This window comes from Papio anubis, chromosome 5 (assembly GCF_008728515.1).
Source record: "Papio anubis isolate 15944 chromosome 5, Panubis1.0, whole genome shotgun sequence".
NCBI classification, from domain to species: domain Eukaryota; kingdom Metazoa; phylum Chordata; class Mammalia; order Primates; family Cercopithecidae; genus Papio; species Papio anubis.
The window spans coordinates 41,842,163-41,864,344 of NC_044980.1; the positions used below are offsets into that span (position 1 = coordinate 41,842,163).

At 38.1% G+C, this 22,182-nt stretch overlaps 1 protein-coding gene across 6 annotated transcripts in view; it reads left to right on the plus strand.

Moving 5' to 3' along the window:
* Positions 1 to 22,182, plus strand: part of PAIP1 (poly(A) binding protein interacting protein 1) — a 31,978-nt gene that overhangs the window by 7,489 nt on the left and 2,307 nt on the right. For all 6 annotated transcript variants that reach the window (XM_009208372.2, XM_003899639.4, XM_003899640.3 and 3 more), the window contains exons 3-10: positions 2,415 to 2,600; positions 6,903 to 7,015; positions 11,562 to 11,673; positions 13,638 to 13,763; positions 14,935 to 15,041; positions 15,599 to 15,716; positions 16,578 to 16,632; positions 20,817 to 20,910. In XM_009208372.2, coding sequence (XP_009206636.1) covers positions 2,415 to 2,600; positions 6,903 to 7,015; positions 11,562 to 11,673; positions 13,638 to 13,763; positions 14,935 to 15,041; positions 15,599 to 15,716; positions 16,578 to 16,632; positions 20,817 to 20,910 — 911 coding nt within the window. The remainder of the gene's footprint in view (positions 1 to 2,414; positions 2,601 to 6,902; positions 7,016 to 11,561; positions 11,674 to 13,637; positions 13,764 to 14,934; positions 15,042 to 15,598; positions 15,717 to 16,577; positions 16,633 to 20,816; positions 20,911 to 22,182) is intronic.

Sequence of the window (22,182 nt, forward strand, 5' to 3'; positions counted from 1 at the left end):
TGGGTTCCAATGTGTGACCAAAATTTAATGTATTAGAGTTTATATATCCTTCTATTCAATGAACACTATACGTGAATGAAAAAGGCACATGAATCTGCTATTTCTACAGCTGGTTTTACTTCCTGAGTGCCTCTCATAGTACATGCAACTTTTGCTAAGTATCCCTTCAGTCTCTAAAGATACATAGGCCGGGCATAGTGACTCTTACCTGTAATCCCAGTGCTTTGGGAGGCCAAGGTGGGTGGATCATTTGAGGTCAGGAGTTCGAGACCATCCTGATCAACTGGTGAAACCCCATCTCTACTAAAAATGAAAAAAAATTAGCTGGGCCTCGTGGTGCATTCCTGTAGTCCCAGTTACTCCGGGAGGCTGAGGCAGGAGAATCGCTTGAACCTGGGAGGCAGAGGTTGCAGTGATCCAAGATCTTGCCACTGTACTCCAGCCTGGGTGACAGAGCGAGACTCCATCTCAAAATAAATAAAACAAAAAATAAGGATACATAAAAAGTGTACAACATGACCTCCAAATGGTGGTCATTTGAAGTAGTAGCACTATAATGGTCCGTTTTCATGCTGCTGACAGAGACATACCCGAGACTGGGAAGAAAAAGAAGTTTATTTGGACTTACAGTTCCACAAGTCTGGGGAAGTCTCAGAATCATAGCGGAGGTGAAAGGCACATCTGACATGCAGCATCAAGAGGAAAATGAGGAAGAAGCAAAAGCAGACACCCCTGATAAACCCATCAGATATCTTGAGACTTACTCACTATGACAAGAATAGCACGGGAAAGACTGGCCCCATTGATTCAATCACCTCCCACCTGGGTTTCTCGCACTAACACATGGGAATTCTGGGAGATACAATTCAAGTTGAGATTCAGGTGGGGACACAGCCAAAACCATACCAAGCACCAACAGTAGAGGAACAACTGGACAATTGGCAGTGTTAGTCTTTCTCCTAAGACCGTGTCCTGGGCCAGGCGCGGTGGCTCACGCCTGTAATCCCAGCACTTTGAGAGGCCGAGGTGGGCGACACCTGAAGTCAGGAGTTCGAGACCAGCCTGGCCAACATGGTGAAACCCTGTCTCTACTAAAAATACAAAAATTAGCTGGGCATGGTGGCACATGCCTGTAATCCCAGTTACTTGGGAGGCTGAGGTACAAGAATAGCTTGAACCCGGAAGGTGGAGGTTGCAGTGAGCCAAGATCACACCACTGCACTCCAGCCTGGGCGACAGAGTGAGACTCTGTCGCCCAGGCTGGAGTGCAGTGGCCAGATCTCAGCTCACTGCAATCTCCGCCCCCCGGGTTTATGCCATTCTCCTGCCTCAGCCTCCCAAGTAGCTGGGACTACAGGAGCCCGCCACCTCGCCCGGCTAGTTTTGTATTTTTTAGTAGAGACGGGGTTTCACCGTGTTAGCCAGGATGGTCGCAATCTCCTGACCTCGTGATCCGCCCGTCTCGGCCTCCCAAAGTGCTGGGATTACAGGCTTGAGCCACCGCCGCGTCCGGCCTATGTGACTTTTCATTTGACTCTGTTTGGAGAAGGTTAAATTTCATCAAGCAATATAGTTATTATTAGATTTTAACTGTTTGGTAAAGTTTAAAGCGCTTTGGGTGGTATTCCAGGCATTGAGATGTGAAAGTTGCTGCCCAAGTCTATTATCTTTTGTAAAACTCACCCACTCAGCCTCCTGCCATTAATGAAAAGGTTGGGAACTGCCAGACGTGACAGTGGTGGAAACCACATTAGCTAGAAACTACTGCTGCTATCAAGGTTTTGTTAGAAACCTGGATATAGCAGCCAAAAGATCTCCTTCCATTTACACCATAATGAAATTTTAGTTACTCGAGCAACTTTGTGCATTTCTTTGCCCTTGGAGATTAACAGATGATAAAACTTACTAGGTTTTTGTTTTTTCCCCCCCCCAATAAAAAAGTTGTCAAACATCTGCAGAAATACAGAGTATTTGGTATAATGAATCCTCATGGCCTCAACAGTAAGCTACATGTGGCCATTCTTGTTTTTATATCCCTAGTCCATACTTGTCCTTCCATTTTGAAGCAAATCCTAGATCTTATTTCATTCGTAAATAGATCAGATTCTTAATTTTTGTATTGGCACTGTACTGATATATTGGTTTAAACTTTATTTCTCAGCCGTCTTAGAAGTTGACCCAGAATGAGAAGACAATTCCCTATTCGGCTAAACAGAACCTTTCTGCTGTTAATATTATAACATTTAAGCTTTTAGGCAAGGAAGAAAAATAGCTCAATTGACAATTTCATTGACGAACGTAAATTTTTATCATGTGAAGGATCTTTAAAAAAGCATTTGTGCTAGAGACATAGCACTTTGTGTGTTTCAGCCAGTTGCATAGATTAAAATTTTTTTTTCATTTTTCATCCATAGGAATCCTATGAGGATGGTTGTGAGGATTATCCTACTCTGTCAGAATATGTTCAGGACTTTTTGAATCATCTTACAGAACAGCCTGGCAGTTTTGAAACTGAAATTGAACAGTTTGCAGAGACCCTGAATGGTTGCGTTACAACAGATGACGCTTTGCAAGAACTTGTGGAACTCATCTATCAACAGGTATGTTGGCTTATAGCATGAAATGACCTTCAGATAGCTTCCTTGAAGCCCAAGGATAGTGGCTACTCCTTGAGGGAGACTAGATTCATGATCACCTGCCTCCACACTTAACTCTTTATAGTTTCTGGGAGTTCTAAGTCTGTCTTGTATAAAATTCCTGTAGTTAGGGATTGAAGGGCAGAGCCAGACTGGATTGCAAGTTCACCTGTGTAGTCAAGGTTCTATAGGCAGTATTCACCTGTTTGGTCAAAGCTCTATACAGGCAGTGTAGTATAGAAGGTGATATGGGCACTGAAAAGGAAGGCTACATAAGTGCCACCCACCCAAGCAAACCCTGCCCCTTGTTTTGCAGGCTCTGAGATTAGCAGTACCAGAAAAGACTGCAATTCTTTTCCGCTTTGTGTTGAATTGAATAGTAGTATTAGAGTAAGGGAGGAAAAGAATTAAGAGAATTTGCTTGCCTCATAAATAAGTCTTTAAAAAAAGAAAGCCAGACCATAAAACGTCCTGTCTTGAGTCTTAACATTTCTACTTGTCTTTGCTTTCTTTTAAAATTTAAGGATTTCATCTTAATTCCTTGAAAATCTAATTTAGTCAATTGAAATTATTTCATTATACAACATTTAGTTTTGATCCCAGTGTATTGGTCATTAACATATTAACACTTTTTTTTTTTTTTTTTGATATGGAGCCTTGCCCTCTCTCCCAGGCTGGAGTGCAGTGATGCAATCTCAGCTCCCTGCAACCTCCACCTCCTGGGTTCAAGCGATTCTCCTGCCTCAGCCTCCCAAGTAGCTGAGATTACAGGTGTGCACCACCATGCCCAGCTAATTTTTGTATTTTTGATAGAGACAGGGTTCCACCATGTTGACCAGGCTGGTCTCGAACTCATGACCTCAAGTGATCAGCTTGCCTTGGTCTCCCAAAATGCTGGAATTATAGACATGAGCCACACCTGGCCTCATTAATGCTATTTTAAAAGTGAAAAATACAGTAGACAACACTGGCTTAACACAAACTTAGTGTGAGACTGGTCAAAAAAAATGGGCCATGATCAGAAATGTAAACTTTAGGTTCTTTAATTCATTGCTACAAGAGCAACTCAAATTTGGAATATATGGAAGGGAGATTATAATGCAAATTAATGATTATTTTCTATCCTAATGTTTCATTTAGCTGCTTTTCCAAGTTATTCTGGATGGTTACTGGACCCCAAGACTACCTAGCCAACTGTCAGGTTTGAGGAAGTACCTGAGCTGTTAGGAAGACAGAACTGCACGATTTGTTCTCATTTCTGCTTTTTGCCGATAAATGGATTGAAAAGGAATATGAGATAAGAAAATGAAACAAATATATTTATTTCTTGTTGCCTTTCTGGCTTCCTCCACTATTCAGTTTCAGTTACTCAGTAGTCTGCATTATACTTATTCAGGGCTGGACCAAAGGGTCAGTAACCTGATAAGCTTCAACTATTTCTCTGATTGTCAAATATGTAGTCAATATACTTAATGTTTTAATATTCTATGATCAATGATGCATAGGTTTATCAATAGCTGCTAAGTTTCATTGAGGTAATTTATGGAAATGTACTCATAGCAACTAACAACAAGGACGTATTATAAAAGATGACAGATTAAACACACATTCAGCTTTGATATCTCCCAAACACCACTAAAATGACACTATGGGGATATTTAAAAGGCACATAAGGACAGAGAAGAGGAAAAAAAAAGCACTAGTTTTGAAGACTAGAAAGCAGGTGGGTGAGTGGTACCTGACTTGGCAGATCCAAGCCAGTGGTGGTAAAGCTGATTTGCAGTGCAAAACCTAAAAGGTTCTAGAATAAGGATGGAATGAGACTAAAAGGATTGCTTGAGAATCTAAAAAGTTAGACCATCTAGATCTTTTTACACTGACCAGCCAGTTTGAAATTTTGTTGTAACCCTTCTTATGAAATTAACAAAGGAGGTACTCTGTCAAAAAGAGGAATTATGCCATGGATGAAGACATGGGAACTAGGAAAAGGAACTTTACAGGAGAGACTAAGTGAGCTGTCCAGATGATGGTTCAAAGGAGATCTCAAAACAATGGCATGCATAGTAGGTCTGAAGCAGCCAGGCTTCACTGGACTAGGTCGGAAGACTCTAGGAAAGACGTAATAAGATGAGCACATCTGCTGTAAGATATGAGAAGAAATTTACAGACTAGTGAGTTTAGGGATAAATCAATGAGAAGAATATAAAAATGTAGGAAAAACTGAGTCTAGGGAAAACAAAGTTGTGCAGAAAAAAGGTAAAAGCAGTGTAATGCAAGATTCAGCTATAAATGAAAACACAGCAAATGAATAAAATCATAACCATACTGTGATAGTAGGAAACAGTAGAGTGGGGTGAAATTAAGCAGAGTGAAAGCTAAAAGCTCATCTTCCATGATGGGAAATTATAAGTCGAGTATCCCTTATCTGAAATGCTTGGGATTTCAAGTGTTTCAGATGTTGGATTTTTGTAGATTTAGCATATACAGTATATAATGAGACACCTCAGGGAGGATACCTAAGTATATTACAGCTGAAGGGGGTTGACAGGGTCTTTTTTCCTTTGGGGATGCTGAGTAAATTATGTGTTGTACACCTGTGTTTTGACTGACCTGTCACATGAGGTCAGGTGTGGAATTTTCCACTTTTTTTTGGCATTATGTGGGCACTCGCATTTTCTGATTTTGGAGGATTTTGGATTTTTGAACTAGGGATGCTCCAGTTGCAGTAAGAAATAAAAAAGCTAAAACATCTAAACTGAAAAAGTATGTAGTGTGGAGATAACGCGGGTTAAAATATTTTTAGCTGAAGGAGTCAAAAGTGGTTTTCTTTGGGAGTAAAACTGGTGTGTAAGTAGGGAAGCAGGAAACTTGAATGACAAGCCTTGTGGAACTTGTCTTTAAATCAGGTGTTATAACATTAAAAAGAAGCTAAAGGAAAACATGCAGTGCCAATAATGGGAAAAGTGTAAGTATGAACTTTAAGTCTTGGGTACCAGCTAAACATACATGATGTCAGGAGAAATCACTCTTTCTCCCTTAATGTGACATGTACTGGCCCCATGTGAGCAAGGAAATAATTAGAAATAAAAATTACTAAGTAGACCCAACATAGGGTCAGAGGGGCAGCAGGACATTTGTTAGATCTCGATTCTATGTTCGATTACCTTTGTGGCCAAATCCCGTAACTTTTTCTTTTTTTCTTTCTTCTTTTTTTTTTTTTTTTTTTTTTAAAGACGGGGCTTTGTTTTGTCATGCACACTAGAGTGCAGTGGCGTGACCACAGCTCACTGCAGCCTTGAACTCCTGCACTCAAGTGATCATTCCACCTCAGCCTCCAGTGTAGCTGGGACTACAGTGCATGCTACCCTACCCAGCTAATTTTTAAAAGTTTTTATAGAGATGGTAGTCACACTGTGTTGACTAGACTGGTCTTAAACTCATGGCCTCAAGTGATCCTCTGACCTTGGCCTTCCAGAGTACTAGGATTACAGGCATGAGCCACTGTCCCTGGCTTCTTAACCTTTTAATGTGTGTTTTCTTACCTTATATTAGATTGTAAACTATATTCTCCACTATTCTTTAGAAATTGCTATTAAACTTGCTGAACACTGCTTCAGTTATATCACACAATCTTTGATGTGTAGTGTTTTCTTACTGTCTTTTTTTTTTTTTTTCTTTTTTTAAGTAGCTTAGCTGTTTTCATTTCCTCTTTACCCAATCATTCTTGGAGTGTTCTTTAAGTGTCAGTTTCTTGTGCCAGGTACCATTAATCACCTCTTTAAAGTCTAACTGAAGCTCAGAAAGGTTTATTGATATCCAAAGTCATGAAGAAGAATGCCAGGGAATCTTGTCCTGGACTGCCAAACACTAAAGTCTGTGCTTTCCTGCCTCAAGAAGCCCCACTGCTCAACAATTGGGCAATATTCTCATTCATAATTGTCACTGTGCAGTTGCGGCCATGTACAGATTTTCTGCAAAAAAAAAAATGGGTTAGCACAGGAGACATTGTCTCTTTGCTTTCTGGTAGCCTCAGGTAACTGATGGGTTTTTTTCTTTTTTTTTTTTTTTTTTTGGAGTTATTGTGGTTCTTGCTGTAAGGTTGGGAGGGAAAGTGAACTTAATTTCCTTAAGCTTAACAATGACAGAAGGCTTGTATATATGGTCAGTTTGGTGAGTCAATTTTTTTCTCTTTAGAATGTTGCTGTTAAGGATTTGCATTAATAATGATGTACCTATGTCATATGACACTTTTCTTCTTTTTAAAAGGCCACGTCTATCCCAAATTTCTCTTATATGGGAGCTCGCCTGTGTAATTACCTGTCCCATCATCTGACAATTAGCCCACAGAGTGGCAACTTCCGCCAATTGCTACTTCAAAGGTGAGTGTAAATGTGAAATTAAAGGAAAACTACTAAATATACTAGAATTTAACCATTCCTCAGACCATATATTATAGAAAGCTGCAGGAAAGAATAGGGCAGCCCATTCTCATGTGCATTATATTTGAAGTTTATAGTTCAGTATACCAGTCTTTTTTCTGTAATGGTCTGTGAATTTGATTTGTGTTTAGAAAGGTCTTCCTTTTCCAAGATCTTAAAAATAAACACCTATGTAATTCTTATTACTGTGGTAGCTTTGGTTTGAATAAGGATTTAATTTTATTTAGATTAGAGTAAAAATGAATAATCCATTTTTCCTTATTGATTTGAACTGCCACTTTTATCACACTGCATTATTTGGGTTTTGATTCTGGATTTTCATTCCATTTATCACTTATTCTGTTCCTTTTTATTACCATACAATCGCTATTAAAAAGCTTTTCTTTTTTTTTTTTTTTTTTTTGACAGAGTCTCACTTTGTCTCCCAGCCTGGAGTGCAGTGGCACGATCTCAGCTCACTGCAACCTCTGCCTCCCAGGTTCAAGTGATAATTCTGCTTCAGCCTACCCAGTAGCTGGGGCTACAGGCACCTGCCACCATGCCCAGCTAATTTTTGTATTTTTAGTAGAGATGGGGTTTCACCATGTTGGTCAGGCTGGTCTCAAACTCCTGACCTCAGGTGATCCACCCGCCTTGTCCTCCCCAAGTACTGGGATTACAGATGTGAGCCACCCCCCCTGCCAAAAGCTATAATTTTTTAAAACATCTTAGGGTAATTAGTGTTTTGTTCATTTTCTGGATTCCCCCCCCCCCCCCCCCGCCCCGAGACCGAGTCATGCTCTGTCACCCAGGCTGGAGTGCAGTGGCTCAATCTTGGCTCACTGCAACCTCTACCTCCGAGACTCAAGCGATTCTCGTGCCTCAGCCTCCCGAGTAGCTAGGATGATAAGTGCATACCACCATGCCCAGCTAATTTTTGTATTTTTAGTAGAGATGGGGTTCACTGTGTTGGCCAGGCTGGTCTCGAACTCCTGACCTCAAGTATTCATCCACCTCAGCCTCTCAAAGTGCTGGAATTACAGGCATGAGCCACCATGCCCAGCCTGTCGAATATTCTTTGCTATGCTTGTTTCGTCCAATGAACTTTAGAATCAGTATTTGAAATTACACAAGTCTTGTTAGTATATGTTAGATATTTTGGAGATAATACTCAATTTATAAGCTAATTTAGGGAAAACTAGTTTTCTTATAATTTGATGTCTTCAATAACAAGGTTATCTTCAAGTTTATTATAGTTTGTCCATTAGTTTTTTTTAAGTTACTTTTAATGGTTGCAAAGCATTCCATTGTGTGGTTAAACTGCAGTGGAACAGAATAAAGATTCTAGAAGTAGACCCCAGAGACCTTTGAAAATTCAAGTTGTTGATAAAAAGATAAATTGTGCTGGTAGCATAACTGGATAGTCATTTGGGAAAAAAAAGATGAGTTCCTGTGTCACTCTCTGTGCTAAAATCCCAAATATGTCAGAGACTTAAAAGTGAAATGAGGGCCGGGCGCGGTGGCTCAAGCCTGTAATCCCAGCACTTTGGGAGGCCGAGACGGGCGGATCACGAGGTCAGGAGATCGAGACCATCCTGGCTAACACGGTGAAACCCCGTCTCTACTAAAAAATAAAAAAAAATTAGCCGGGCGAGGTGGCGGGCGCCTGTAGTCCCAGCTACTCTGGAGGCTGAGGCAGGAGAATGGCGGGAACCCGGGAGGCGGAGCTTGCAGTGAGCTGAGATCCGGCCACTGCACTCCAACCCGGGCGACAGAGCGAGACTCCGTCTCAAAAAAAAAAAAAAAAAAGTGAAATGATAGGCCGGGCGCAGTGGCTCACACCTGTAATCCCAGCACTTTGGGAGGCCGAGGCGGGTGGATCACGAGATCAGGAGATTCAGGCCATCCTGGCTAATATGGTGAAACCCCGTCTCTACTAAAAATACAGAAAAAAAAAAAACTAAAAGTACTATATATATTAGCTGGGCGTGGTGGCGGGCACCTGTGGCCCAGCTACACAGGAGACTGAGGAGGAGAAAGGCGTGAACCTGGGAGTCGGAGGTTGCAGTGAGCCGAGATCGCGCCACTGCACTCCAGCCTGGGTGACAGAGCCAGACTCCGTCTCAAAAATAATAATAATAATAATAATAAAAATACTTGGAATGGCCCAAAACAGTTTCGAAAAATACAGATGACAAAGTTATAAAAAGATATCTAACCATACTTAAAGAAACACAAATTGTAGCTTCTGTAAAGATTCAAAGTGGGTACTTGTAGGTGGTGGGACGCCAGGGATGCTCACTCATGTTTTTCAGTGCTTCTCACCCGCCGCTGTGCCTTAGAGTTACCTGAATACTTAAAGCCAAGATCCTGTCTGAACCATTTGAAATTCTGGTGTAATTAGATGACGTGGAGCTAGGGCATGATTTTTTAAAGCTTCCCAAGTGATTCTACTGTATAGCTATGATTGAGACCCACTCTTCTATTCTCGTTGACTGTTACCCACCATATGTGCTTCTATAGTACTGTAATCCTGTCAAAGATAATAATGTAAAGAAAGCAGAGCATAATTCTGCTACCTCTTTAAAAAATATATACATGGCCGGGCGCGGTGGCTCAAGCCTGTAATCCCAGCACTTTGGGAGGCCAAGACGGGCGGATCACGAGGTCAGGAGATCGAGACCATCCTGGCTAACACAGTGAAACCCCGTCTCTACTAAAAAAAATACAAAAAACGAGCCGGGCGAGGTGGCGGGCGCCTGTAGTCCCAGCTACTCGGGAGGCTGAGGCAGGAGAATGGCGTAAACCCAGGAGGCGGAGCTTGCAGTGAGCTGAGATCCGGCCACTGCACTCCAGCCTGGGCCACAGAGCCAGACTCCATCTCAAAAAAAAAAAATATATATATATATATACATACTTTGAAAAAGATGGAATGGAAGTTACCTTCACAGCAGTTATCTCTTGTTTTTAGTGGTATTACAGGTGACTTTGTTCTTTATACTTTTTCTGTTTTAACATTTCCAAAATAAACGTACATTTCTTTTATAATTGAAAATCTTTAGCTTAAAACGTTTGACTTGTCACCTAGTCAATTATGTAGGTATTTATGTTTGCATGTACATAATTGTTTCCTAACGTACAATCTGTCATAGCATTTTATGAAAAAAGTTATTTCATCAACTCTTGCCAACAAAGTTGTAACAGAAAGAAAAGCAGCCAACAGGTGTTTTTACATAACTGATTTGGCATTAATTAACAGATCTCTTCCATTATTAACCAGAATGTACTATCTATAAATATCCCAACTTTTTTCTGATGAGGAATTTAATATGTACAAGATAACAAATATCTTACCACGTTTGACTCAAACAGAAGATGTTGCTCAGTTAATATACCTTGAAAACATTGGAATTGGCCACATAAGCACAGTAAGCTGTGCTGGGGTTTCGTGGTTGACAAACTGACCCAGAGTCAATTACTGAACAAGAGGTAGTTTATTTTTTCTTTATTAAAAATTTTTTACAAAGTCAACCTAAACTGGCTGCATGGAAACCATTCAGTACCCATAGCTTTTCCCTTTGTCTTTAAAAGGAAAACTGTCAAAACTAGTTTTATAAAACAAGTTACTTTCCCAGAGTTTTCTCACCTTATCAATAAAGATTAAAAATACTTAATAACAAAATGATAAACTTTTACAGTCCAGTTTTAAAATCTATTTTAGTAACAATATCTGACACCGTAATTCACTTATGAAGGCAGTGACAGGGTTATTGTGCCTAGTTTAGTTACCTTGTAGGAACTATGACTGACAATAAGCTCCAAGAAGAGGATTTCTTCTTTTTGTCATCTGTGTGAAGCAAATGGGTCAAGTCAGGGGCAAACAGAGCAAGGAAAAATCAGTTATTTGAAGCTGTCAGTCTCGTTGGAAATAGAGAACAAGTCCGGTGCTTTCTAATTGTGGTTTTAATGGGGGAATTTTTTCCTCACATGAATACTTCTCTGATACGTATAATGGAAATTACAAGAATAACGGACTTAATTCATTTTATTTTCAATTGGAGGCTGTGTGCGTGTGTGTGTGTGTTTGTCTGTCTGTATTTAAAGATCCTTTTCAAAGTTGTAGTATAAAAAAATTTACAGAGACATGTAAAATCAGTGCTTGCTTAGTAAAAAACCTGTAAGACAAATAAGGTGAGGCTCCCTCTCCCTTCTTTGGTGCTGCCAGTATGCTGTGAATCTGATTATACGTGTGTTGCTTAAACATATTACAAATTTGATAAAAATAGTTGAAAATAAAACTGTCAGTTTTTTCAAACTGGGAGTCTTAGTACAAAAACATGGTGTATAATCTAGCCTCTTCAATAAGCAGTTTCTTTATTGTAGAAAGAGCATTGGGACATTGTCCTTGCCTCTTGGCTGTGGACAACCAAACTGACAAATGGTTATCTTGTTTGACTATTTAAAAAGCAAAGCAATGTGAGATTATAAAAGATATGTCTTTAATTAGATGTCGCACTGAATATGAAGTTAAAGATCAAGCTGCAAAAGGGGATGAAGTTACTCGAAAACGATTTCATGCATTTGTACTCTTTCTGGGAGAACTTTATCTTAACCTGGAGGTAAGAAGTTTTTCTTTTGTTAAGTACTAACAAGGCCTGAGAACATAAGTTGATCTCAATGAGGAATTTGTGTTCATATTGTATTTTTACAACCTGAAGAGTGAAATGAAGGAGGAAAGAAAACATGTTTCAGCACCTATGTTTACTGGACCGTCTGTCCATAACATTTGCTCATGGGCAGGATGTTGGGAAATAATTACTGAGGTAAAAGTCTGCATGCTTTAGGAAGCTGTGGTTTACATGCAAATTTAAGTTCTTGAGATATCAACAGTAATACCTTTTTGAATTCTTGCATCTTATATGTTAATACGTTTAGTATGTTGACTTTCAGATGGTGGTTCAAAGCAATTTACTCTGCAGAACTCTGAGTGAAAAGAGAGACTAGGGTTTTCACTCTAATTCACCCAAATAGTTTTTTAAAAAATATTTATTTTTTTAATTGACAAATTATGGTACACAACACTTTGATATATGTATACATCGTAGAATGGCTAAATCAAGCTATTTAACATATGCATTATTTTACTTTTTTTTTGTTAAGAACACTTAAAATTTTTAGCAGTTTTCATGTATACAATATATTGTTAACTATAGTCATCATGATGTACATGAGATCTCTTGAACGTATTCCCCCTAACTGAAATTTTGTGTCCTTTGACCAACATCTCCCCAATCCCCCAACCCCTAAGAATAGTTATTTTTTGTCCTATTTTATATATTAATCTTCCACATAAAAATGCATTTGTACAAAGTCTACAGCTAAACGTTTTTATAAATTTGGGTGGTATACTTAAGTATATGCTTGTTAGTAGGCAATAGAAGTGCTGCATTCAGCACAGCATTATTACTGTGTAATGGATTTGCTTGAATTTTTTTTTTTTTTTTTTTTTTTTTTTGGCGGGGACAGAGTCTCGCTCTGTTGCACAGGCTGGAGTGCAGTGACGTGATCTCGGCTCACTACAACCTCCACCTCCCAGGTTCAAGTGGTTCTCCTGCTTCAGCCTTCTGAGCAGCTGGGATTACAGGCACGTAACACCACGCCTGGCTGATGTTTATATTTTTAATAGAGTTGGGATTTCACCATGTTGGCCAGGCTGGTCTCAAACTCCTGACCTCAGGTGCTGCCCACCTCAGCCTCCCGGAGTGCTGGGATTACAGGCATGAGCCACCACGCCCAGCCTCTGCTTGATTTTTTAAATTAGTGAATCTCAGATATAAGCTTATACCTTCTTATACTCTGATTTGAGAACCTAAGATCATAAATGCCATAATATCAGAAACATCATAAGACGATGTGAATCTATCAAATGTGCATCTCAGTCATTGTATCTAAAAGGTCTATGTCCAGTCCAGAGCCTTACTATGCCTTTTTATCACAGGTGGACTTAGTTTTTTGAAAATCTTATGCCATGTTCTTTTTCAGTCTAATTTTAGTTTAAGCCAAAATATGAACAGCAGTCTAAAATAAGAATACTGTTGAGCATTTTCTATATGGAGATAATGATGCTAGGTCTATGGGGGATGTAAAGATAAGGTTTAGTTCCTGCACCTAAAATTCTTCTACCCAGTGATACAAGATACATATACCACTCTGATGCAAAATAGAATATTTTAAAATATTTTAAAAGCAGAATAAAATGCTGTGTGTTCAAAAAAAGTGGTAGTTGAACAAACTAGAGAAAGCTTTATGAAGCAGTAACATCAAAGTGGCCTTAAATTATGCTGACTCTGTGATAAATGGATATTAAATTTTACCCATAGCTTACCAGTTTTATTAGAGGTCTTAGTTACATATAAAGTAATTCTAAGTCTGTGAAGATATCAGAGTGTATTCCGATGACTTTTGTCATTTAGCTAAAACACTTATTTTGCCAACGCCTTGTTCATTTATGTATCTGTATTATATTTTGGCATCATTCCTTTTGTTTTTTTCTCTTTTTTTTTTTTTTTTTTGGTCCCAAAAGATCAAGGGAACAAATGGACAGGTTACAAGAGCAGATATTCTTCAGGTTGGTCTTCGAGAATTGCTGAATGCCCTCTTTTCTAATCCTATGGATGACAATTTAATTTGTGCAGTAAAATTATTGAAGGTAGGTTTTTTTTTTAATTATTTAACTAATTTACCTATTATGATTTAGAGGAAGGGAAGTCTGTATAGTATTCAAATGAATTTAAGATTAAGTTATTACTTTAAGGTAAATATTGACATTTTACTTTTTTCCAATTATTTTGGAAAAGCAAGATATACTTACTATGTAATATATGAAGCAAGTTCAGAAGTGAAAAATGGAAGTCCTTTACACCATTTCCATTTGCAAATTCTGTCTTCTTCCCTTCTTATCTCTGTATATGTGCTCTTATTAAATAAGATCTTACTCTGTTTTGGCTTTTTTTTGTTTTTGCCACCTAATGAAACATCTTAAATTTTTCCATGGCACACACAATAAAAGAGGTATCTTTTATTGAATAACTTCCTAGTATTCTGTCATATGCATATGCATTGTTTATTCATTCCATAACATTTATCAATGTTTATTGATGAATATTTGGATTATCTTCAGTTTAGCCACTACAACATTGCTTGTAATATTTCCTCTTGTCTTTATATGTGCAGATACTTTTGTAGGTTAAATTCTTAAACAGATTTGGTGAGTCGATGAGCATATGTACTTTACGACAAGTAATGGCTAATTTGCCTTCCAAATGCTGAACCAGAGTATAGCCCCATCAGCAGAATGAGTACATCTCTTTCTACATCCTTATAGTGATGGATATAGTCAATCTTGGTTTTTGTTTTGTCATAGATGATTCTAAGCATTTCTTCATGTTTATTAGCCATTTGCTTATTACTTTCTATAGATTACCTGTTTAAATTCTTAACTCATTTATTTCCTGATGAAATGTGTGTTTGTGTGTTTTTTTTTAATTCAAAGCTTCTATGTTGCATGTTGTATATTTCAAAAAAGTGATATGTTCATTAAAATCTAATAGCCTATCTTAGTCATACAGGGAATATAAAAGTCATTGACATAAAACCCATGATTAAAGTTCTGCTATCGTTTATTTTTTTAGATTCTCTCAGTGAAGAGAAATACAGAGGGCATAGAGATCACTGAATGTTAGATGATAGACAAGAATTAGGAATATTAAACTCGCTAAATTCATCTTGTTTAGGGAATGCTTGAACTGTTACTGATATCTTTTTAGAATTTCTGTAATACGCTATGGAATTTCTTATCTTACTGACACCTGCTTTTTTAGTTGACAGGATCAGTTTTGGAAGATGCTTGGAAGGAAAAAGGAAAGATGGATATGGAAGAAATTATTCAGAGAATTGAAAATGTTGTTCTAGATGCAAACTGCAGTAGGTAGGAAAAGAAGTAATGTAAATAGCCAGTACATCTCAATGTCTTGCTTTTTCTTTGGAGATTGTTTTTTAATTTGCTGTACTTCAGCAGGGTAGTTGATGGCTAATGGATATGGAAAAATACTTTCTTTAAAGGAATAATATTTTACCTATAGCTTCTGCTCACTAGACATTTTTGTGATAGACATGTCAGACATTTTTGCTCAGAAATTGAAAAAGCTAATTTTCTTATGTTAAAATATGAATTAAATGAAAAACAAAATCCAGATATTAACTGTCCAACAAATAAAAGTACTACTGTAAGTAGAGTAGGAGACATAAAAATGTTGTTTGAAGGATAGCCACTGCCTTTAAGGTCCATATAGTTATAGTTACATGGAACATAATTCAAGGCTGTTTTTTTAAATGAATTTTTGTCATATAGGAAATGTCTAGAAAGTCAAGGCCTCAGATGTACATGTTAAATTAAGGAAATAAAGTTTTAGGAATTTGAGATATTTTAGGGTCTGACAGCCCTTATGGTGGATACACTAACTCATTTTCAACTTTTTTCTACAGAGATGTGAAACAGATGCTCTTGAAGCTTGTAGAACTCCGGTCAAGTAACTGGGGTAGAGTCCATGCAACTTCAACATATAGAGAAGCAACACCAGAAAATGATCCTAACTACTTTATGGTATGCCACTGTTTGTATTTTAAGTTTTGCTTATTGCTTGAATTCAGTTTTGGAAATTAGAAGATCTACATAAAGCTGTTCTCAGAATTCAGTGCCTAATAACTGTCTTCACTGGCTTTGAGTGACATGGCAACCATCAGACTGGGTAAAAAAGAGAAGAGACCTAGAATTCTCCAGTGAAAGGGTGGACTAGAGAAAGATATATCCAGTGGCAAGAGAGATTGACAAGGCTTGGACTTGAGCACAGGGATGCCAGGAAGCAGCTTTTCCAGAGAATTCATAACCAAGGACCTGCATCTCAGACTTTTACTTTGCATGTTGTAGTAAAGAAAAATAAAATAAAAATGGTTGGCCAGGCGTGGTGGCTCACACCTTTAATCCCAGCACTTTGGGAGGCCGAGGCAGGCAGATCACCTGAGGTCAGGAGTTCGAGACCAGCCTGACCAACATGGAGAAACCCCGTCTCTACTAAAAATACAAAATTAGCTGGGCGTGGTGGCGCACACGCCTGTAATCCCAGCTACTCGGGAGGCTGAGGCAGGAGAATTGCTTGAAGCCAGGAGGCAGAGGTGGTGGTGAGCTGAAATCATGCCATTGCACAGCAGCCCAGGCAACAGAACAGTTCACTGAAAGACAATAAACAGCACCGTTAGAACCACAAGAAATTGAGATAATAGAATGGAAATCTGAAAACCATAGACTTTCTCAGTGAAATGAAAATGGCTACTAGGAAGTTAGGTTCTTTTGCTTGTTCTTGCATTATCAGGTGCAGATGAGTGACATCAGCCATGCTTCATTATTGTACTTATAAAAATCTATTCTGAAATGATTACATATTTTTATCACTTTGATTCATCCTAGAACGAACCAACATTTTATACATCTGATGGTGTTCCTTTCACTGCAGCTGATCCAGGTATGTTGTCTCACAGTCATTCCCTCCTCCCAGTTGTGTGGTAAAGTAGTAAATTTACAGAAAACCACATCCTCACCAGCACAAAATTATAACTTTTTGATGTCTTCACATCATTCTAAAATACCAGTGTAATGGTTTGTCTAATATAGAATGCTCTTCATAGTGACCACTTGAACCATTTCAAATGAAAGTCTGATTCCACATATAATGTCTTGTCACCTAACAACAGAGGATGGGAAGGATTCTCAATTAAATGCAACTATTTTAATTTTATATTTCCTCAAACATTTTTTTATAATCTTAAATTTTCAGGTGATTAGATGGAGGGGAAAGACAGTTCTAGTTCACCACATAGTCAGCAACATATATTAATATGGGTTAATACTTGTCGACATGAAGAATTACACATTTCATTAATACTTGGTGTGTGAGAATTAATTAAAATCGAAATCTCTGCACATTTCCTCTTCCAGAAGAGGATCATTTATAGAAAGATTGCCTTAATTGTAATAGATGGGACTGTAGAGTGAGGAAGAGAAATTTTTCCCATTTGGTACAAACTGCAACCAGCTTATGGTTGGAATTTTTTCATTTGTTTCCTCCGGATTCCAAGCATTGACTGTCCTGTGTCTCTAGCACAAAGAAGTTTCTTTAGGGCAAGGGAGTAGAATTAAGTTATACGTTATGGGCATCTTAAACTTCACTAAATGTTACTAAATTGTTTTCCAGCATGATTATGCCACTTAACATTCCCATCAGCAGCACATGAGGGTTCCTGCTCCTCATCTTTGGCAATACTTTTTATTAAACTTAATTTTTATCCATCAGATTGTATGAAATTCTATCTTGCTGACACTTTATTTTCCTGACAAGTTATATTGAAGTTTTCTTGTTCCTGTTGACCTTTTTGATTTCTTTCTTTGAGAATTGCCTGCTTATACTCTTTGCTCATATTTCTGTTGGATCATTTGTCTTACTGCTTTGTAATTACTTGTGTAGTCTAGAAAAAAGTGATTCTTAGCTGAGGGTTTCGGTTACCTTCTTTCTCTTAGTATTTGGCTGTCTTTGCATTTTGTTTGTAATGTCTTGTCATGTAGAACCTTTGAGTTTTAATGTAAACAAAATTTCAGTCTTGTTTCTACTTTCTGTGGTTTGGCCGGGCGCGGTGGCTCAAGCCTGTAATCCCAGCACTTTGGGAGGCCGAGACGGGCGGATCACGAGGTCAGCAGATCGAGACCATCCTGGCTCACCCGGTGAAACCCCGTCTCTACTAAAAAATACAAAAAACTAGCCGGGCGAGGTGGCGGGCGCCTGTAGTCCCAGCTACTCGGGAGGCTGAGGCAGGAGAATGGCGTAAACCCGGGAGGCGGAGCTTGCAGTGAACTGAGATCCGGCCACTGCACTCCAGCCTGGGCGACATAGTGAGACTCCGTCTCAAAAAAAAAAAAAAAGAAAGTTTCCTTACCACTTCTATTTGCTTCTAAAAATCATTGTTGCTTTTTATATTTAGGTCTTTAATCTACCAGTGCAATTTTTATATAGGAGGATATCATAGGAATTAAGTATCTTTTCCATTGCCTGTTGTCTCAACAATAGGTATTAAGCCATCCTTCCTTTCCTAGTTATAATAAGCCCCCTTTGTTGTATACCATGTAACTCTTCTATAAAATTGTGTGTCTTATTCCTGTGTTTGTGTGAATCTTTTTTTCTGTTAATCTCTTTCTATGCCAATACTACACTTAATTATTTTTACCTTACTGTGAATCTTGCTATGTCTAGTAAGACAAATCTTTCCTGTTACTCTTAAAAATTACCTTGATTTATTTTGATTGTTTTTGTCTAACCTGTTTGTTTCTAGTACTGTTTGATTTACAGAAATTCAGTTTGGTTTTTCAGTTTCTTTTCAAGGAAAAGAAGTAATATAGACAGCCAATATAAATCTGTTTCTTTTTCTTAAGGGTTTTTAAATCTCCTGTACTTCATGAAAGTAAATGAAATCTTAGTTTTACATAAAAATCAAGCTGAATTTTGTTTCTTCATTTTGTTCAAATAATCTTGACCTTTTCTCAGTTTCAAGTTAATTTTTCTCATTCTAAACATGCTTACTTCTGTTTTATATTTTTGTTTTATCATCTTAATTATAACCCGTGTTATTTCTGATCATCACACATAAAATTTTTGCCTTAACTGTCTTTCTTAAACTTTTAGTTGGAAATGATTTCAAACTTACAGAAAAGTTACAAAAGTAAAATTGTACAAGGAATACCTTTTACCCAGGTGTACTTTTTGTTAACGGTTATTTGCTTTATCATTTGTGCTCTTTCCACACACTTTTTTTTCTTTTTTTCTTTTGTGTTTTAGAGACGGAGTCTCACTCTGTTACCCAGGCTGGGGTGCAGTGACACGACCTCAGCTCACTGCAACCTCCACCTCCTGGGTTCAAGCAATTCTTCTGCCTCAGCCTCCCGAGTAGCTGGGATTCCAGGTGTGCACCACCACACCCGGCTAATTTTGTATTTTTTTTTTTAAGTAGAGACAGGGTTTCACCATGTTGGTCAGGCCGGTCTTGAATTCCTGACCTTGTCCACACATTTTTTTTTTCTTAAACCATTTGAAGTTTCATATTAATATGACCCTGATTGAATGCTTCAGTGCTTTGTCTTTTTTTTTTTTTTTTTTTTTCCTCATGAAAAACACTATGACTTGGATTATAGGAACCTCTATCCAAAATGGTTTTACATTTGCTTCTGCCAGGAGCCACAGAGTACGTATCACTGACTTGGACAAATTTTTTATTTTCTTGTCATAGGGGTTCTTTATGTAGGTAGTAGGAATTTGAGGTGCAGGCCCATTGTTAAAAATTCTCTGGGGAACCAGTTTCTACAAAGTGCTCTGTCCCTACTCCAAACCCAGGCAGAGACGACCAAGCTTTCCTGCTGTCTCGCTTAGATAAAACGCCACTGAGATATTTTGGGGGTTTTTTCCTGATTCTCCTTTTGTTTAAGATACTAGCCTTTTGAGGGCCCCAAGTTTGTGCAGGTGAGGTGGGCATGGAGCATGGATTTCATCTTCCTGTTTCACATGGGGCCCAAGACCTTGCTTTCTGACTTTCTGTGGGTTTTAAAATCCAAGCCCCTTAGTTACTGAGACCGACATCACCTGTCAGCCTCCCAGCTGCAGCAGCTGCAGTTTATGTATGGCTTTCAGTTCCTTCTTCATTTGTGACCTGATGACTTGGTTTTTCTTTTCTGTGAACTCATCTATACATTTAAAAGAATGTCTTAGCTAGTACCTGAAGCATTTGTAGCAGGAAGGTTTTATTGTTAAAACTGTCTCTAAATTGTCAAAATTGACATGTATCAGCATGTCCCTAGCCCTTGAAGCTGGAGTTAGAGTTTTACACAGACTGACACAGTCTTGGAAAAACATGGCTTTTACACAGTCTAATATAATTGCAAAATTTCCATTGGCTTCTGTTCATAAGAAACTAATTATAAGATAACTAGTCTTAATATATATGGATTCATTTTTTTTTTATTCAGAGGTTAGGACTTCATAAAGAAATACTTTCCTTAAAAGGTACCCAGTAACTCTTCCTAAGATAATTGGCAGATAGCTGTGATATCACCGGTATTACTTTGGAGGATCCAATGAAGGGAAAGTTGGCAGAGCTGAAACATTTACCAGGTAGCTGCCTTCCCCATCTCTCTGGGAAGAAAGGGAAGGAAAATCACCCATTGTCAAAACTTTTGGTAGGTTAACCTCATCTGAGCAACAGAGACCATTTGCTGTTACCTGCTTACTTTACCAGATAGCTTTCTTTACTTCCTTGTGGAGGAGTTCAGGGGGAGCTGGAAACCAGTAATATTTGATTAATATCTTTCCAATGAAAGGAAAAACAGGAGTATGGAAGAACTGTTCTTCCCCAACAGTTATATAACCATTATTCTGTCTGATGGAAAGCAGCAGTAGAGAATGTAAACAGTACACATTGGCCATGAATGTACATCACCTACAATGGCTTTGATTTCCAACTTATATTTATAGTACTTTATGTAATTACTTTAAGATTTCTGAGCATGCAGGGGGGCAAAAGTCATAATATTTAAAAACATTTAGGGGTGATTGGTCATTTCATGTGATATTTTTTCAGCATTTAGTTTTTCTCCTATGTTGTCTTACAGATTACCAAGAGAAATATCAAGAATTACTTGAAAGAGAGGACTTTTTTCCAGATTATGAAGAAAATGGAACAGATTTATCCGGGGCTGGTGATCCGTAAGTTTTCTTTACTTACTAACTTCGTGAAATTTCCATGTCTGATTTGTAGGTGGAGATTAGACAAAGTAGCTCATGAAAGAATGGTGTCTGGGGCCAGGCGCAGTCGCTCACGCCTGTAATCGCAACACTTTGGGAGGCTGAGGAGGGCAGATCACTTGAGGCCAGTTCAAGACCAGCCTGGCCAACATGGCAAAACCCTGTCTCTACTAAAAATACAAAAATTAGCCAGGATCACAGAATCACAGCTACTCGGGAGGCTGAGGCACGAGAATTGCTCGAACTTGGGAGGCAGAGGTTGCAGTGAGCTGAGATCTTGCCACTGCACACTCCAGCTTGGGAGACAGAGCTAGACTCTGTCTCAAAAAAAAAAAAAAAAAAAGGCATTTTGATATTTTGATTTGATAGTGCTATGTGGTAGTGGTTATGTGTTAAAAATTTTCAGAAAATTATATTAACTCACAGACTAGTTCTGAAAAATGTATAGTTGAGGAAAATAACCATTAAAATATAGTATGCCTAAGCATAATTATTTTTTTAAAATAGATTCTATTGTATCTAGACTTCAAGAAGTTCTAAAACGTACCGTAAGATCGTGGGCAACTTCTGTGTCTGCTTCTCCGTCTATAAAATAAGAATAGTAGTACCTGTCCTTGAGTCTTTTTTTTTTTTTTTTTTTTTTTTTTTGGAAAACTACATGAGAATACATAAATACTTAGCCTTCTGGCACACAGTAGATGGCTCAAATCTTAGCTATTAAAGGATAAGAGTACAGAAAACAGATTACTATGTAAAAATGTTTGAACTGATAAAATGTTAATTATAGGACTGTTTTTATATCTGTTTCTTCACCTGCCACTCTTTGTAATTAAAGATCCCTTTAACATATTACTCAATTACCATCAGATTGCACTACATTTTCTTATAGAAGGACCAGGAACTTGTGAGGTTTAGTCCCAATTCCGTTAACAACTTGTGTATATTTGGACAAGCTACTTAGTTTCTTTTCTTCCTAAGTAGGAGATGGGAGGGAATAAATTATATCTTGAACTTATTTTTTTTTTTTTATATCTCATCTCCTGTGTTGTAGATTTTTTAAAAAAGTGAACCACTTTTATTCTAGTGATATTTTAATTATGGGTCAGTTTGAGATCTAGAAATACAATTGTTGCCATACTTCTATATCCTAGTTTAATAGAAAACAAAAAAATACAGGGATTTAAGGACCCAGGCATAACTAGGAAAGTTCCGTCTACCTGGGTATACCGCTGG